The sequence below is a fragment of the Cetorhinus maximus genome, chromosome 6 (genome assembly GCF_964194155.1).
Source record: "Cetorhinus maximus chromosome 6, sCetMax3.hap1.1, whole genome shotgun sequence".
Lineage (NCBI taxonomy): Eukaryota > Metazoa > Chordata > Chondrichthyes > Lamniformes > Cetorhinidae > Cetorhinus > Cetorhinus maximus.
In genome coordinates this window covers 16,777,506-16,796,412 of record NC_135884.1, presented here as the reverse complement: position 1 = coordinate 16,796,412, position 18,907 = coordinate 16,777,506, and the positions used below count along the sequence as shown (strand labels likewise).

The following is an 18,907-nucleotide window of genomic DNA, read 5'->3' as shown; positions in this document are numbered from 1 at the left end:
CCAAAATATCTACACTCATCTTATCCTGGAGCCTTGAGTATCCCCAATTATAATCATTCCATCATTGGTAGCCATGTCTTTAGTTGCCTGGCCCTAAGCTCTGAAATTCCCTTCCTACACTTCTAACTCTCTACCTCGCTTTTCTTCTTTAAGACATTCTTTAACTCCTAGTTCTTTGACCAATCTTTTGATAATCTGACCTAATATCTCCTACTGTGTCATATTTTGTTTTACAATGCTCATGTAAAGTGCCTTGGGATGTTTTATGTTAGAGATGCAATACAAAATTAAGTACTTAAGTTATTGGACAGAGTGTCACAGAATCTTTACAGTGCAGAAGGGGGCCATTCAGAGACATTGACTCTCTGAAAGAGCATTCTACCTAGTCCCACTCCCCTGCCTTATCCCTGTAACCTTGCACATTCTTTCTTTTCAGGTAGCGACCCAATTCCCTTTTGAATACCTTGATTGAGCCTGCCTCCACTACCCCCTTAGGAAGTTCGTTCCTGACGCCAACCACCCACTGGGCAAAAACATTTTTCCTCACATCATTTTTACTCCTTTTGCCAATTATTTTGAATCTATGCTCTCTAGTTCTTGATGCTCCCTTGAGTGGGAACATTTTCTCACTATTTACCCTGTCCATGCCCCTCAGGATCTTGAATACTTCTATCAAGTCACCTCTCAGCCGCCTTTTCTCCAAGGAAAACAGCCCCAACCACTCCAATCTATCCTCATAGCTACAGTTCTCATCCCTGAAATAATTCCTGTGAATCTCCCCTGCACTCTCTCCAATGCCTTCACATCCTTTCTCAAGTATGGTGCCCAGAATTCGACGCAGTACTCCAGATGAGGCCTAACTAGTGTATTATACAAGTTTAACATGACCTCCTTACTCATGTATTCAATGCCCCTATTAATAAGTCTATTAATGGGAGTAATGTGGGTAATCTTACTTCTTATTCAGCTTCTTTAGTTAGATAGGTGTTAGGCTCATGCCAACACTGTGTCCATCCATACAGTCATTTGACTCGATCATTTTTGTCCATACCTGTTCATGCTCTGGGTTTCCTGCTTACCCAGCACCTTTACACATCTTTAGTTCAGTTGTTGAGAGGTACTTCCTCTCCTGTCCAACATTTTGTAAAGGTTCCTGTTTATCTGTCTCTTGATGGACTGGACCAACAACAGCCATTGCTACATTTAGTTAATCAATCTCTCACAGATAATAGCAACTGTTTGATGTGGCTCACAAATTTAATTTATTAATCACAAGCACTTCCCTGCGACCACCATCCTGTTGTGATAGCAGGTCTGTTCATACATGCAGCCTAAATTTTAAAACTAGTCAAAGTACTACAATTCTAAAACTTGAGTAACTGCACCTTGAAAATTTAGCCAGATTACTGCATTATCAAAGACAGTGTCCTCATCTTACAACAGTATTTGGCAAATGAATCAGTAAAATAATTCTTAGTCGATTAATCCAAGATAGTCTTACCTGACATCTTGAGATATAAATTTTCTCACATCATGTAACATTTATTTTGCATAATTTCTTTATAACAAACACTCTCAGCTCAGCATTTTTCAGGCGTCCACAGTTTAGCTTACATTTTCTCTTGCACTTTGTGTAACAATTCACAAGCTATAATTTATTCTTACACATGTTGTTGCTGAATACTTGTTATTAAAAATAGAGAAGAGAAAGTTTATTCTATCCACTTATAAAAGGAACTTCTGGATTTTGTGACATTTGCCGATGCAGCCAACTGGTATAATGTATATATTGTGCTGTTGCAGCACTGAATTATTGAATGTTTGGGAGTGAATTTCCTCTGAGTCCCTTCATCTCCAATTAAGGCAATGGGGCAGGCAAACCTCCCAGGAAATTCACTCCATTTGTTTAAATCCGTTCTGAATGAATTCACCTTTTCCCTGAATTCACAGGTGGAGAAAGCAGTGCAACTGAGAGTGGGGATGAGGAAGTCTCACCCTCAACAGTGTCATACACCGCGACACAACACACACCTACCAGCATCACGCTCACAGTCAACCGAGTGAAAAGAACTAAGGCAAAGAAGAGAAAGAGAAGCACAGAGAAAGCAAGAAATGCCCCCAAAGCCAAAAAAATAAAGGTAGATGTTTCAGAAAGAACTTCTGCACATGGAGTGCAAATTCACAGTTTTGGTGGAGTTTTATTTTTCTAAGGCTTCAAAATTATTATTACTGCAGCTTGAAAATTTGAAAATAGAATATGTATCTTCAGAGAGCAGCACAAAATGTCATTTTTATATTTACTTACAGTGTAAGTTTTCAAATTGAGTTCATGGAAATGTGATGTGGCTATAACAGAGACTTGGCTCAAAGAAGGGTAGGACAGTGTATTAAATATTCCTGGATACAGGGTGTTCAGGAAAGATAGGGAAGGGGAAGGGGTGGCAATATTGATGGACGAAAATATTGTTGGAGAGAAAGGATGCCCCAGAAGGCTCAAGGGCAGAATCTATTTGACTAGAGCTAAGGAACAAAAACGGTGCAGAATTGCTCGTTGTAGCTGATAGGCCACCAACCAGTGGATAAGATGTAGAGGAACAAATTTGCAAGGAAATTATAGTGAGGTGCAAGAATTATAGAGTAGTTATAATGGGGGACTTTTATTATCCCAGGTTATATTGGAATAATGGGGTAGTGTAAAGGGCAGGGGGAATTCGGGAAAATTTTCTACAGTAAATTTCCAGTCCAGTGAGAGATGAGGCACCACTAGACCTTGTTCTTGAGAATGAAGCGGGCCAAGTGGATCAAGGCCAAGTAGGTGAACATTTAGAGGATGGTAATCATTGTATCATAAGGTTTAGGTTGACTATGAAAAAGGACAAGGAGCAACCCAGATTAAGAGTAATTAACTGAGGAAAGCCTGCTTCAATGGGGTAAGAATGGATCTGACCCAGATAAATTAGAATCAAAGGTTGGCAGGCAAAATTGTAACTGAACAATGGGCTGTCTTTAAAGAAGAGAGAGTTCAGGTACAGTCAAAGTACAATCCATGAAGGGGAAAGGTAGGGCAAACAAAACCAGAGCTCCCTGGATTGCAAAAGATATAGATATTAAGATGAAGAAGAAAGGTCTGAAGAAGAAAGAGAGGTGGATAATACAACCAAGAACTAGGCTGAATATAGAAGGTTCGGAGGAAAATTGAAAAAGCAAATAAGAGAAGCAAAGAGAGAGTTTGGAAAGAGACTGGCTACTAACAGGAAAGGAAACCCAACAGTCTTCTACAGGCATATAAGTAGTAAAAGAATGGTAAAAAGAGGAATGGGGTGATTAGGGACCAAAAAGGGGATTTACACATGGGGGCGTGGCTGAGGTAATAAATGAATACTTTGCATCTGTCTTTACCAAGGAAGAAGATGCAGCCAGGTCATGGTGGAAGAGGAGATAATTCAGACTCTAGAAGGGTTTAAACTTAATAAGAGGCGTATTGGATAGGCTATCTGTACTTAAAGTTGATAAGGCATCGCTCCTGGATGAAGTGCATCCGAGGATACTGAGGGAAGCGAGAGTGGAAATTCCAGGGGCACTGGCCATAATTTTCCAATCTTCCTTAGACTCAAGGATGGTGCCAGAGGATTGGAAAATTGCAAATGTGTTACACCCTTGTTCAAAAAAGGGTGCAAAGATAAGCCTAGCAACTACAGGCCAGTTTAACATCAATGGTGAGGAAGCTTCTAGAAATGATAATTCAGTACAAAATTAATAGTCACTTGGGCAAATGCATGTTAATTAAGGAAAGCTAGCAAAGATTTATTGAGGGCAAATTGTGTTTAACTAACCTGCTGAAGATTTTTGATGAAGTTAATGCTGTTGATGTGGTGTGCATGGCTCCTTCAACAGCACCTTCTGAACCCACAACCTCTACCACTTAAAGGACAAGGGCAGCAAATGGATGGGAACACCACTGCCTGCAAGTTCCCCTGCAAGTCATTCACCATCTTGACTTGGAACTATATCACTATTCCATCGCTGTTGCTGGGTCAAAATCCTGGAACTCCCTTCCTAACAGTACTGTGAGTTTTCCTACAACACATGGACTGCAGTGATTCAAGAAGGCAGCTCACCACCACGTTCTTAACGGCAGTTAGGGATGGGCAATAAATGCTGGCATTGCCAGTGATGCTCACATCCCATGAATGAAAAAAAAGGTCTGGACTTTCAAAGGGCATTTGCTAAAGTGTGGCAAAACTGACTTGAGAGCAAAGTTAGAACTCATGGAATAAAAGGGACAGTAGAAACATGAATACAAAATTGGCTGAGTGACAGGAAATAGAGTCGTGGTTAGTGGATGTATTTGAGACTCGAGGAAGGTTTATAGTGGAGTTGCCCAGGGGTCGGTGTTAGGATCCCTGCTCTTATATATATATATATATATATATATAATGTTCACGGTGCAATTTGAACTGTGAGGAGGATAGTATAAAACTTCAAAAGGGACAGACATTGGTGAAATGGGCTGACAAGTGGCAGATGAAATTTAATGCAGACAATTGTGAAGTGATTAATTTTGGTAGTAAGAACGTGGAGAGACAATATAAAATAAAGGATACAATTCTAAAGGGGTGCAGGAGCGGAGGGACCTGGGCGTATAAATGTATAAATCATCAAAGGTGGCAGGACAGGTTGAGAGTGCGTTGAGTGGTTAGGATCTGTAATGTACTGCATGAAAGTGTGGTGGAGGCAGATTCAATTTAGGGATTCAAGAGAGTATTGGATTAGGCAGGCGAGTGGCACCAGGTGAACTGCTCCTTCAGAAAGCCTGCACAGACACAACGGAATGGTCTCCTGTAATTCTGCCTGTAGGGCCGTGGACAGTTCCTAAGGAGATTCCAGGGGGTCAGCAAGGTTCTGTGTATCTGGGGCCAAGCCTGCTGTGTGTCACAATTCTGTGTTTTATGTTTTGTTCTGTATTTGGTGATTTATTAGCATGTCATTTTTGTAGCTGTATGCTGACAAAAAAAAGCATGCCTGTAATGATTGCTTTTCTTTTAATAGCTGATGATTTTTTTTAGAAGTGGAGGCAAGGTCTTCGGAACTGTGTCAAATTTTTTTGCAGGGGATTTCCCCCGTATAGCAACACTTGAAAATTAATCACTTACAAAGCAAACTTGGAACATCTAATTTAATAGAAGTGTGCAAGATGCATTGTCAGCAGATTTACCTTGTACTGTGTAGTGGAGAGAAATACCTATACCAGATTTGCCATAATAACCTGCATACATTGAGCAGGGGAGATTGTTGTAGGGGGGGCCCCCGGGTGGTGCAGTCGAGATGGTACTTTCAGCAGATTTTCCCTGTGGATTGAGGACATTGAAGTAAATGATTGTTCTGCTTCCTCTACCAGGTACCATTGTAGAAAACGTAATTCACTGGAGCATACCAGAAACAAAGCTTTATAGCTCATCCATTAAATCCCATCAAGAAGCTGTTTAAGGGAACTTGCTTTGTTCACTACCAATTTTACATAAAAGTGGCTATACTTGAAAGTGATTATTTGTCTGTGAAGGATCCTGTACCCAGTAAAGATAGCTATCTTTATATCACCATGGAGAGTTTAATTGGGAGAGGAGTTGAGGCCTAAAATGGATGAGCACCCATGAAATCAGGTTCTTGGTTGATTCCTTGAGGTTTGTTTTTATTTTGAAAAATGTTCCTGGGTGTGAGGGAATTAAAGAACATTGGATAATTAGTGAACACGGGTAGGGCTGGTTACATGATTCCATAATAACTTCTCTATGATTTTGTTATTCACAGGCCTTTCGAGAAGGGTCCAGAAGATCCATGAGGATGAAGGTATGGATTGAGAGGGAGATTTACAGTGTTAGATTTCTTTTAGTCCATTTTGAAAATAGCTGATCTTAGCTAAGTGAAGATTTGTGTAGTAATTTCCAAATTTAGGATTGATTCACCATTAGAGCTCTCATGGGCTGGAACTTCCCATTCACTGCTATTACAGACAATTTTTAAATTGCTGGTTGATTTGTAAATATCCAATTTGCGAAGTGTTTCTTTTGTATGCTTCAGATGTAATATAATTTAACCACTGACAACCCCCTCTGCCCCAAGCTTTGATAGCCCATGACAAACCTTTGTCGTTTTTTAATTAAATTGTTGAAGCAGTCATCCAAATCTACAATGAAGTTCTATTTTACCTCTAAATGTGAGTTGGTCTGTAACTATAATTTCTCCTTTTTGTTTTGTAAAAGGCCTATTCTTCATCAATAATTAAACACATTCTTTTCTCCAGGCTCTACAACTGTGCAGTTCAGAACCTTCAGTCTTTGTTTCATTTCATAATCAACAGACTTTTAAAGCCTAAAGTTTGGAGGCAAATCATTACTTATTGATCTGACTTTTCTTATTTTGTCTTTTTCTTCAAACTCTCCTAACATTGTTTTTTCCTTTTTTTTAACCTTGGTTTTTCGAGAGCTTTTCAATCAAAAATACAAATAATGTTAGAATGCTCAGAGACTGGGCAGATCCTGTTCTGCTAGGCTTTTGCCAAGGCAGCTTTTGAGCCAGCCGCTCGGAGATGCATAAACATGGCTTGTCTGCCTGCTTTCTTCCTGTCATTGGGGGCGTTAAGTGAAGTGGGCAGCTTGCCTGAGCTCATTTGTTTCATTGACTTATGTGGGTGAGATCAGATTGTGGGAATCACAAGTCTGAGTTCTAGTTCCTTCACTTTCTTGCACAGCATATTATGTGGCCACCTAGTTATTAATGCAATGTTCAACCAAGTTCCAAATGTTTGGAGGCTTAAACACGAATGTGTAAATCCAAGCACATCTGCTAAGCACAACAAGATCCAAAATGGAAAGATTGAAATCGGGCAAGAAGATTATAAATCCGTTTACAAGGGTTTAGATGTTCTAAATAAAATAATTTACAGTCAACATAAACCAGTTCAATTTGGTTATATCCAATATTTTTAATCTTATGTCTTGAGATTTGAGGTACTGAAGCAGAAAAGAAAAAGGAAAGATTTCAACAAGGCAAACAGAGGACTGTTTCCTCTGATTAAGGAGTCAGCGATATAAGGTCCTTGATTTAAAATTGCCATTAGATTAGGATAAATTAATTATATAGAGTATTGTTGAAGCATGGTAAACTATAACCACAGATAGTAATTGAAGCTGAGACTGTTGCATTTTTTTTGAGAAAATTGGATAGATATTTAAAGAAGTGGAAGATGTAAGTTTATGAGGAGAGAGAAAGAGAGAGAGCCTGCTGGGTTAGTTATGGATTGCTCTAGCGAAGAGCTGGCATGGACACGTGGGAAAAATGGTCTCCTTCTGTGCTGTACACTTTGATGGTTCAGCCTCATTCCCTCAGTCAAAAATCAAATCAGTTGAAGCTGGTAGGCTTTTCAATAATTGACATGGTTTCCTTTAGAAAATATTCTAAGTTGCACCGTGTAGTGGAACTGATCGTGCTGGGGGGGCGGGTGGAGATTTTAACATTTTTCTGAGAAGCTCTACTCTCACTCTAAGTGGGATAATATTTTGGAATCAGGTGTAAAAATATTGGGAGAGTTTGGAGAATCTACATTTTTCTTGTTGATGATCTTTCCAGTAGGGAAGCAAACTAAGTTTGTTCAATTTTGCTGATTTTTATTTAGAATTCATTGTCGGAAGCTCACGCATTGGATGAAAATACAGCAGAGGGTTGGGAGAACCGGATCCGCCTCTGGACAGATCAGTACGAGGAATCCTTTGCAAATCAGTACAGTGCAGATGTACAGAATCTTTTAGAATTGTATCGGTTAACCATGAAAGACTCTGTGGGAAAAAATGTGGTGCTGGACACTATTAATAAAACTGAACTAGCCTGTAACAACACAGTTCTCGGCTCTCAGATGCAGGTGAGTGTTAATATCTCAATTGTGTTTAGTTATATGCAGGTGGATGGCATCAATTGGTGAACACACATAACAACGCACTTACCAAAACAGCGAGGTGATTGAGTGAGGAGGTGTATGCTTGTAATGCTTCACTCTGTAAAGAAATGTAAGACTGAGTAAAGATTGGCCCCAATTCCATCCGTCATCAACTGCCTTTCTAGAATAGAACAATAAGAACTGTTTGACTTAAAAGGCCTATTGCCGATTCAGGAATGTAGTCAAGAGTGGATCTATTAGATAATCCCCATGTGCTGTGCATTTTAACTTGTAATATTGCTTTTAATTTTGTTTTACTTTCTAAAAAAAATGTATTTAGTCAATTTGAAGTTTTTTTTTCTCAGTTGTATCTTATGTTGTAAAAGTCAATTAAGCCAGCAGGCTACTCCACATAAGTAGTAAAATAGTAACTTCATTGTCTATGTATTATTTTCTTTCTGTTGATAGCTGCAGCTTGGTAAAGTCACAAGAGTTCAGCGGCATCGCAAAATTTTGCGAGCAGCCAGAGACCTAACACCAGACATACTTATTATCGAATACCGTGGTAAGGTGATGCTAAGGCAGCAATTTGAAGTTAATGGACATTTCTTTAAAAGGTAGGACTGTATTGAGTTTGAGTCTCTAGTTACTGCAGTAATGTGTTTTTGACCTTCCCAAAATGGAGCCAATTTGGAGGAATGTCAAGGCAATTTAAGCTGAAAGAGAAGTTTCTTCTAAGATCAAGTGTGAGCATGTCCCCACAACTCACCACTCATTTATAGCATTATAATTGTTAATGCACTACATAATGTAATTTATTCTCTGGCCTGTGTTGAGTTAGCTTTTCAATAAGAGGAATGGAAAGTGCATTACACTTAGCCTTAGTATTTTGAAGATAAACATGAACTCTGCATCTTACTTCTGATCTTTAAATGGTTGACAGTGTGAACACATGGATGCTGGATCAGATTGTGTTTTTCCCTCCCTCTGTAGCCTATGGTTTATATCCTGCCAAAAGCAAAATACTATGAATGTTGGAAATCTGAAATAAAAATGAAAAATGCTGGAAAGATACAGCAGATCAGGCAACATCTGTGGAGCAAAACAGTGTTAACATTTCAGGTTGAGTGACCTTTCATCAGGTTACTCAACCTGAAACATTAAAAATGTTTTTCTTCACAGATGCTGCCTGACCTGCTGAATTTTTCCAGCATATTTTGTTTTAATTCATTTATTAATGGCTCGCACATGAAGAAAGGTCTTTTGGGAAAGTAAGTTCCAACTCAGAGTCACAAGAATCTTTTTGTCATCTTTTTGTATTACAGACCCTACCCCTTTGTGCTGTTCTACTCAAAATTCAATGAAGTGGAGATGTGTGTTGATGCTAGAACATTTGGGAATGATGCTCGGTTTATTAGGAGGTCCTGTGCCCCCAATGCAGAGGTCAGTCTTTTCTAATTATCTGTAGGTTTCTACCAGTTTAATTATATATGTTATGACACTTTTTTCATTGAAATTATTTTTTAAGAAGTGATTAAAAATGAACTATGCCCCCCATGGTGCTGTGCTTATGAAAAAAAATGTTTATTTGTTTGCATTGCTTTACAAATATCTTCTTAAATATACAGATTGTTATGATGTATTGCTATTTCTTCACATAATATTTGCAGACATTGAATTATGAGGCAGCCCTATATAAAGATGAGTTTGCCTATAATCAACCTTGTACAACAAATCCAACCTACTGAACCCAAATTGAATATATTATACTTCTATTATAATAATGTTAACATTTAATGAATATATTTATTTATTATCTGAATGAATTGAATCCCTCATGTAGTAATAGCACTGTGCAAAAACCCATTTATTAAGTTAAGAAAAAATATGAATTCTTTGACTGAGAGGTACAGGTTGGCTTGACTACTGAGAATGAGTGTTAGATTGTTGTCAGTTTACTGGGGCACACTTAGCTAAAACCAGCACAGGGAATGAGCACTACATATAGGCCAGAAGTTTCCCCCCGTTGGGGGAGCTGTACAGGGGCGGGCACGAACCCAATAGGCGTCCCCGATCAGGTCCGCGCTGCCATTTTACGTGGGCGGGCCAATTAAGGCCCATCCAGCGTGATGCTCGCCTAGAAGTGCTGTACGCTCTCTATGCGGGTGAGGGGGGATTCCCTAAGTGGTTCCCTGTGCTCTTTCGCGCATGCACGTGAAAGAGCGCAGAGATCTCCCTGAAGCATGGAGGTGCCTCAGGGAGATTTGTTTCAGTGTTAAACTTTTAAATAAAGCATTTTTAAACTTTTGAAACATGTCCCCTCATGTGACAATGTCACATGAGCTGGAACATGTTCATAAAATTTTGGAAAATATTTTACTGATTTTTTTAAACACTTCATGAAATCTCATCCCGCCCGTGGATGAGGCCATGAAATATGTGAAGGTCGCCTGGGCTCTTCGCCTGCCCGCCAACTTTAAGGTTAGATGGGCAGCTCATTTAATTGTTTCAATTAGTTTTTAACAGGAACTTGGCTGTGCGCCTGCTCAAATGACAATCTAAATGACATATGGTGACATCAGGGTGCATGCCCGACGTCACCGCGCGTCATTTTACGCGTCGGTGAGCGTGCCCCCCCTCACTCGCCGACGGGAAAATGTTGCCAATAGTGTTTAAAGTACAGCATCAAGATTAGCGTTGCCATCTTATGTACAATTGTTGGGAATTTGCACTCAACTTGACTCCACTATACTATCATGATTAACCCAGAACAAATGCCAAAAAGCCATAAGAAGTTTTTCAGTAATGTCATGTTACTCCTAGAATTTTCTAGTTTATTTGGACAATTAATTAGAGCAGCTTTGTATTGACATTCACATAAAAATGATTAACTTAAAAATTATTTGCTGTATTGTGGAGCAGGTTTCCAAAGGACTTCCTAACCTAAGCATCTTGCTGTCTTTCCTTGCTTCCTCAAAATGTAGGACAGCGAAGCAGCTATGTTGCACACCTACAAAAATACACTTTTCCCCCATCCCTCTTTGTTTTGGCTTCTCACCCATGACTTAACATGCACTGCCAATGTTTCTGACGGCAAACTGAAATACTTTAGTTAGATGGGGCAGCTACAAATTGTTAAGCTATTTTACTTTACAGACAGCAAGTTTGAATAATAGATGTAAAACATCTTGGCTTAATTAACTTCAGTAGAAGAAAAACGATAAGCAAAACTATCCCCTTCAACAATCTTGATTAACTTTCCCTGATCAGCCTTTTGAATGGATCAGCTTAGGGCTTGAGATGAATGAACTTGCACTTGTTAAGGCCAGGTTTTCTCCCCAAACCTAGTTAGCTGGCTGGCTGACTGCTCCATGTCTCTTTTTCATATAGTTTTAAGGGTTCATAAGAAGTGGGAGGGCAGGATCTGCAATTCCTTCTCCATTCAGTAGGCTGGTCAGTCAAAACAATTAACCCCATCTTTCGAAATTATATTCTGAGCAGACACTTTATGCTGAGTTCGCATAAATAGAACCATTCCCTGAATTATGTGTCAATGTTCACTGGAATCACTAAATCTCATTGTGTACTGTTCTGTGTATTTAACCCTTTGACAGCCACATTTAATTCAGTGGTAGCATTTTGAACATAAATTATGCTCAGACCCTTCAGAGATAGCATAACCAGAATTCCAAAAGCATCACAAGTATCAAAATAAGATCCTTTCTAATCTGACGTATTGGTTGAAATTGATTAGTTTTATACCTATGTCCTGTAGCACAATTATCACAGGATAAGTCAAAAAATCTGCTTGTGTTTATAGTTTACATTCCTCTTTTATTTTTAAAAGAGGATAGATCATTTCTGCACCTTTTTTCCAAATTATAAAGGATGTGATAAATGGATACTTGGATAATAATGATCTGATTGGACATAGTCAACATGGTTTTATGAATGGGAAATCATGTTTGACAAACCTGTTGGGAGTTTTTTTGAGGTTGTTACTAACAGAATTGATAAAGGGGAGTCGGTGGATGTAATATACTTAGATTTTCAGAAGGCTTTTGCTAAAGCCCCCCACAGGAGATTGGTTAGCAAAATTAAAGCACGTGGGATAGAAGGCAAAACACTGGCATGGATTAAAGATTGGTTAACAGGCAAAATAAAAGAGTAGGAATAAACGGGTCATTCTCGCGTTGGCAGACAGCGACTAGTGGGGTACCGCAGGGATCAGTACTCGGGCCCCAGCTGTTCACAATATATATCAATGATTTGGTTGTGGGGACCAAATGTAATATTTCCAAGTTTGTGGATGACACAAAACTAGTTGGGAATGTGTGTTGTGAGGAAGATGCAAAGTGGCTTCGAGAGGATTTGGACAGACTTAGTGAGTAGGCAAGAACATGGCAGATGGAATATAATGTGGAAAAATGTGAGGTTATCCACTTTGGCAGGAGGAACAGATGCGCAGAGTATTTCCTAAATGATAAGAGATTAGAAAGTGTAGATGTACAAAAGGTCCGGGTGTCCTCTTCAATAAGCCACTGAAGGCTAACATGCAGGTGCAGCAGGCAATTAGGAAGACAAATGTATGTACGCTTGCCTTTATTCCAAGAAGGTTTGAGTACAGGAGTAGTGAAGTCTTGCTTCAATTGTATAGAACCTTGGTTAGATTGCACCTGGAGTTTGGTCCCCTTGCCTTGGGAAGGATGATATTGCCATAGAGGGAGTGCAACAAAGGTTCACCTGACTTGTTCCTGAGATGGCAGGACTGTCCAATGAAGAGAGAGTAGGGAAGCTGGGCCTGTATTCTCTAAATGAGAGGTGATCTCATTGAAACCTATAAAAAAACTTGGGATAGACAGGGTAGACGCAGGTAAGATGTTTCCCCTAGTTGGGGAGTCTAGAACCAGAGGACACAATTTCAAAATAAGGGGGAAACCACTTAGGACCGAGGTGAGAATAATTTTTTTTTATTCAGAGGGTGTGAATCTTTGGAATTCTCTACACCAGAGGGCTGTGGAAGCTCAGTCATTGAGTATGTTTAAAGTAGAAATTGGCATTTAGAAATCTGTCAATGACGTAAAGGGATATGGGGACAGTGTGGGAAAGATGCATTGAAGTGGATGATCAGCCATGATCACATTGAATGCAGAGCAGGCTCAATGGGCTGAATGGCCTACTCCTGCTCCCATGTTCCGATGCAAGAGTGTTCAGTTCTGTGGTTGTCTTTTGACAATTAAGATGCCATAACTCCTGAATTATCCTTGTTGACCCCCTTGATTCCTTCCCAATGCATCAGTGCCCTTTCCTCCTAGTAAGCATTCTACAAAATCCTAGAGATGCAACATTTCTTTCAGTATTAAAATAGTGTGTTTGGAAATAAATACTACCTTCAGCCTTAAAGTTACTCAGGTGCCCTCACTTAACTCTCTTACCCTGCCTTTCCTCATTATTTAGTTTTACTTGAAACATAATTTTACTAAGTTGTAAAATACAATAGTTTATTATTTTTGATTGCATATTTTGCAAAACCAAATATTTTGCATTTGGATTATTTTGCTGTAAGGTACTTTTGTTAACTAGTGTATGCACAGATTGTACAATGTTTTTATGCTGCAGTCACATAAGTTTAGTTGGTCTTTCAGCAAGAATTGGAGCCCCTATTTATATTGGCAACCCCTTGGCACAAATTCTGCTCGCTAAAAAAAGACTGTATAAAACCGTGATGGCAGCAAGTGGGATAAATTGGGTTTGACCTATTTAAGAAACATAAAAGAAAGAAAGCTAGCTACAACTTGCATACCATTTCCCCTAGGTACGGCACATGATCGCTGATGGGATGATCCACCTTTGTATATACGCCATCACAAACATCCCTAAGGACAGTGAGGTGACCATTGGCTTTGACTATGAATACAGCAGCTGGTAAGTGAGATCTGCTTTCTTACAGGAGTTGTCAAAATATTTGATTTTTTTTTCGCCACTGTTGTAGAAAAAGAAATTAATGGTTACATTATTGCCTTTTTAGCAGGACTAGTCAATGGTGGGTGGTGTAAATAGGGGTTCAAGACTACATTATTTAAATCAAATAAGGTTTGAAAGCAGGGAATGATTGGACTAGACGGGCAAGGGGTATGATAGGCAGGGTGCAGGACAAGTGGGAAAGGGGAAGTAAAAGGGGGAGCACTTAACTGAATCTTATTTGTGAGGGACAGAAGATTTACCGAGCTGGAGATGGAGTGGGACAAGGAAACATCGACCAGCAAAGTCTTTCAGGATGGGGGTAGCTTTCTAAAGTAGGGATGTTTTGGCTAAATTGGTAGGGATGGCTCAATGGCTAGGAAATGGATGCGGGGTATTGGGGTCAGAAAGGTAATGATTCTTCATTGGTGCCTCATGGTCTTGAGTTACTTGAATGTACTTACCCCTGGGACCTCCGATCTACTTGACCACCTGAGCTCTGAACCTTTCTGGGGCTAGGAATTCTCTCTCGAAGGGGAAGTACTCTCTCGGGCAAATTGAATATTCATTTGAATATCTGCATGCTCTGACTCGTGCATTTCATTACCCGTGAGCAGCACACCTGTTTTTCCTGTGGTGTAAATTGCAGATGTTGAATATCCCAAATAGCAGGGCAGCTGATATTTTGAGAACAGGAAGAGTTGTGTTAGCAATCAAAGTTAGTACTTATTTGACACCTCTGATTGACACAGGAGCTCTTTTACACCTTCACATGCAAATAGAAGTCGTGTACTCTCCCTGTGTGTTTCACATCTTTGTCAACCTTTATATAATATGCATATAGGGAAAGTTGGTTGAATATACTTTCAGTTGAATATATATAGTCAGGAATTTGAAAATCAAAATGAAACTGAAAAGGTTCATTTAATAAAGTTTATATTATTCACTTCATCATAGTAAATATAAGGTTGACTGTGCCTGCCACAAGGGGAACCAGAATTGTCCAGTACAGAAACATAACCAAGGATCGATGGAGCCCCCAGTAGGTGCTGAGACACGACGGAGAAAAGCCAGGCGGAAAGAATGGGAGATGGAGTCTGAGCTCAATCAGGCCTCTGACGAAAACAGCAACCAGCAGCAAGAGGAGCCAGCAGAACCCAAAGACCAACCGGAGTTACCTGTCCAAAACCCAGCAAGTGACAGTGAGGTATACATATACACATTAATGGAGGGTAACTGCCATACTATAGTTTTCTCCAGATACGTGTGAAGCACGTATGATATGTTAATTTGTACCATTACCCACTTACCATCTGCATCTAAATGAGTGGTAAACTAAGTCATGTTTGATTTTTTTACTTAAATTTAAAGAACAGGATGAGGGGCCATGGTGGTATACCGCACCATCAAGGTTGGAAAGAGTAAAAGATGCCTTTACGTAAATATAAAATATTTTGAAAAAGAAAGAAATAATTTAAAAACATTTCAGGTAGAATAAATCTGATGTACAGAGCAACCCATATTTTCCCTAACTGGTTCATGTGCTGAAATTAATGTTGAGTTCTATGAGATTAGGGTATAACTATGTAGTTTCTTCTAGTGTTCAGCTAATGAGTCAGAATATTTCAATGCTATCTTTTTCTTTCTCCTTTTATATGTAACCATCTAACACTGCAGATTTTAGCAGGATTACTGTCAAGGATTATTTGGCTCAAAGCTCTTGAACATGCATTGGTTATTACACAACCACCAGCTCCCAAAACCCTGGCCACTTTATTTGCATCATGTAACTAAAGTATTGCAGGTGGTGTGGTGCAAGGAATTGCGGGAAGCAAGGTGCACCAAACAGAATGCACCATTACTGATATAACTAGAACTCTTTTGATATGCTAAGGTTAACACCCTTGTGATATGGTTATCACAGATTCACATTTCAAAATTGAACATGACATGCTCACGATTTCAGCTGATGACTGTTTTGAACTGAGCCAGTGGAGTGGCACTGGGTAATGGGTAATTAATGTGACTAGGACAAAAACATCCCAAGCACTTCCCTCAGGAGGAGGCCTCAATAAACACATTGCTTGTACCAATGGTCCACTCGGCTAACGCGTATACATAATAAAAATAAAACTGGATCACAGTCTATTTTTATTCATAATACTTGAAGCCTTTTGTGGTCAGTGCAGGACATCAAGTGCACTTATGAACACTGTCTGGCCTCTCTACAGGGGCATTTGGGCGTACACACGGCTGCAAATGAGAGGCTGTCTGAGTGATATTCCCTGTGAATCCTACATATCCTGGACCCGTAAATAGTGATTAAAACTTGGCCCAGGAGCGGATCCAGAAGGCTATTCTCCATTCTGCCTGCCCCTTATGTACCAGTTGACCGAAGCATGGAGCATGGACTACAAGTCAACTAAAAGTTGAGGAGCAGTCCCCCTAAACAGCGAAAAAAGGCCTGCGACTTCTGACATTGCTTTCTTCTTCTTATCGTGTCCACGGACAGTCTATACATGGCCCAGCCAGAACTGGACGCATTTTTGCGCCTAGTTGTTGAATTCAGCAAGATCTGCAACAGTGCAGTGTTCCTCTAGCGATAGGCATTGCAGGAGATGTTGCATAGTCTGTGGCTCAGTTCCACATTCACAAGTTGTCGGGCTGGTTGTATATCCCCATTTGCTTCGTGACACCTTTGAACGACCTGCACCAGTCCTAAGTCTGTTAGGGCATTTCCAGGTTGCCCAGTTGCAATTAGCTCCTGGGGGAAGGCTTTCATCCGGTAGAATTTCCATCGCAGGGGTTGTTCGAGACTGGCGAGCCGGTCTTTCCACAAGGCGATGTGGGCTTCAGATGGGGTTGATTGTAATGGAACAACACTGTTCATGAAGCTCTTCCTAGACTTTAGGCAGCTGGGTGTGGGTGTATGACCATGTAGAGGGTGCCTCTCATCTGATGTTTGACAGAGTTGCTCTTTCTTGCTGGCTACTGTTCTTCTTATATCAGGGGGAGTGGTACCCACCAAGATATATAGGCTGTTGGTGTTTGTTGGTTTTAAACAACCTGTGATAACTCGGCAGCTTGCATTCAGAACAGCATCCATCTTCTTAGCATGAGTAGATCTTTCCCATGCAGGGCAGGCGTATTTGGCAGTGGAATAGCAAAGAGCAAGACATTGCCAATAAACATACACACTAAGCTCAACTAAGCCACAGAGTAGACAAGAAGCCCGGATATCTGTAAAGTGGGCAGGAAAGTGCTTTGCTAATCCAAGTCTGGAGGAAAATGAGGGAAAGGAATAGAGCATATGTAGCAATAAATGATTGGCGATCCCTCCATGCAGTATGAAATTCCCTCCTTACTGAAAAGGCTCAAGTTGTGAGCTGAGGTTCCTGAGGGACGTTTTTGGACCTTACTCCATCTAAATGGGAGAACTGCAAATGGCTGAGCCTCAGCACCCATAACTGAGTCAGAGCCGAGAGTGCGTTTATCTCCTGAATGACTTTGGTTGTACGTCCAAGCAGCTAATACCTCTGGTGACATCAGCTTAATACACTGCCATCCATTATGTCCCTGACTCTTGATATACTTGCAGCAAGAATCCTCCTTTTTGACAGCCAGGTGTCATTGAAGTTGATAATGCACAGATAGGGATTGTGGAGGAGTAGGTCTGCCAGAATGGCTGCTATCTCAGAGAGCTGCTTCTGCAGGCAACAAAGTTTCAGACTCTTAGAAAGTTATAGTAAAAGACAGACATCTCTTGATAGGATGGATGGACTCCTTCAGTTTCATGATAAAGTGCTGTCTGTTTTTATTCAGGCCATGCATCCGATGGAAGAAAAATGTCAGCTGACACCACTTTAGTGGAACTTCCATTTTTAGGTATCTCTGCAGGGCCTGAATGTGGAAATTTGCAACCTAGTTGTGAATGCATATTGTCTGACCATTCTCTGTAAATGAGAGGCTCAGAGAAAGCAGTGCCTCCTTTCTTCCCAGAAGAAGCCAGCAAGCTGCTCTGGATCTTAGCAATAAATTCAGTGGGAAGGAACAATAAATTCAGATCAACATTTAAAAGTTTATCCTCATTTGTATAAGTGTGAGAAATTACATCTATTTTGTTCATACATCAACTATTAGTGGAAAAAGCAAATAGTTGCTTCAAGCAAAGCTTAATACAGTAGGTGGTTGAATTGTTTTATGATGTCACAAGGAAGGGCTGTGACACAAGTGTTGTCATTGTGGGCAGTAAAATATTAGTTTATATTTCACAGATGGCTTGAGCTACATCACATCAATGCTGCCATTGTGGTGCTGTAATAGCAGTTTTTATGTACAATACTACTCATTGTATTGACTTAATTTTCTTCAAATAGGAAGGGCCCGGAGAAGGAGATCGAATAAAAGTAGAAGAAGAAAACGAGGAATCAGAAATGGATGAACAGCTCCGTGCATTAGCACAAAGTAAACTGGTAAGGGAGAGACAGAGTCATAATGTGGAGATAAGGAATTTCTTAGCAGCTAGAAGTCATGCGCACTCGTAATATGGACTTAGCAGGACACAATTTGGCCACAGGAAAAATAGGTGTGGGGAGGAAAATCGTGCCCTAATGTGGTGAAGCTGCGTGTGAGGAAAGGGTTGAAAGTAATGATGCATTCCAAAATATGATAGTCATCAGATATAGGGAAAGGAGGATCAGGGCGCTTGTATAGAGAAACGCATTTGGGAGAGATAAAAACGGGCTCGTACAGTGGAGACAGTCATAAAATGGGAAAAATATAGGATGTATTTGCACAGAAGAAATCATGTACCAATAGGAGAAATAACAGGAATTTCAGTTGAGAAAACCATATCTGATGGTCCCTAACATTACTGGAAAAGTTTTCTGTGAAGGATTGTCTTTTTGAATAGCTTCAGCTGGTTGGGAAAGTGGGTTAACTGGCGGGTGTGTTTACTCAGCTGAAACAATGCCTTTTGGAAGGGAACAGCGCACTTGCACAGGGCAGTGTTGTCTG

At 40.1% G+C, this 18,907-nt stretch overlaps 1 protein-coding gene across 11 annotated transcripts in view; it reads left to right on the top strand.

Moving 5' to 3' along the window:
• Positions 1-18,907, top strand: part of setd5 (SET domain containing 5) — a 169,940-nt gene that overhangs the window by 78,063 nt on the left and 72,970 nt on the right. For all 11 annotated transcript variants that reach the window (XM_078543252.1, XM_078543259.1, XM_078543256.1 and 8 more), the window contains 8 exons: positions 1,951-2,138; positions 5,809-5,847; positions 7,673-7,915; positions 8,399-8,547; positions 9,256-9,373; positions 13,746-13,855; positions 14,849-15,098; positions 18,268-18,363. In XM_078543252.1, coding sequence (XP_078399378.1) covers positions 1,951-2,138; positions 5,809-5,847; positions 7,673-7,915; positions 8,399-8,547; positions 9,256-9,373; positions 13,746-13,855; positions 14,849-15,098; positions 18,268-18,363 — 1,193 coding nt within the window. The remainder of the gene's footprint in view (positions 1-1,950; positions 2,139-5,808; positions 5,848-7,672; positions 7,916-8,398; positions 8,548-9,255; positions 9,374-13,745; positions 13,856-14,848; positions 15,099-18,267; positions 18,364-18,907) is intronic.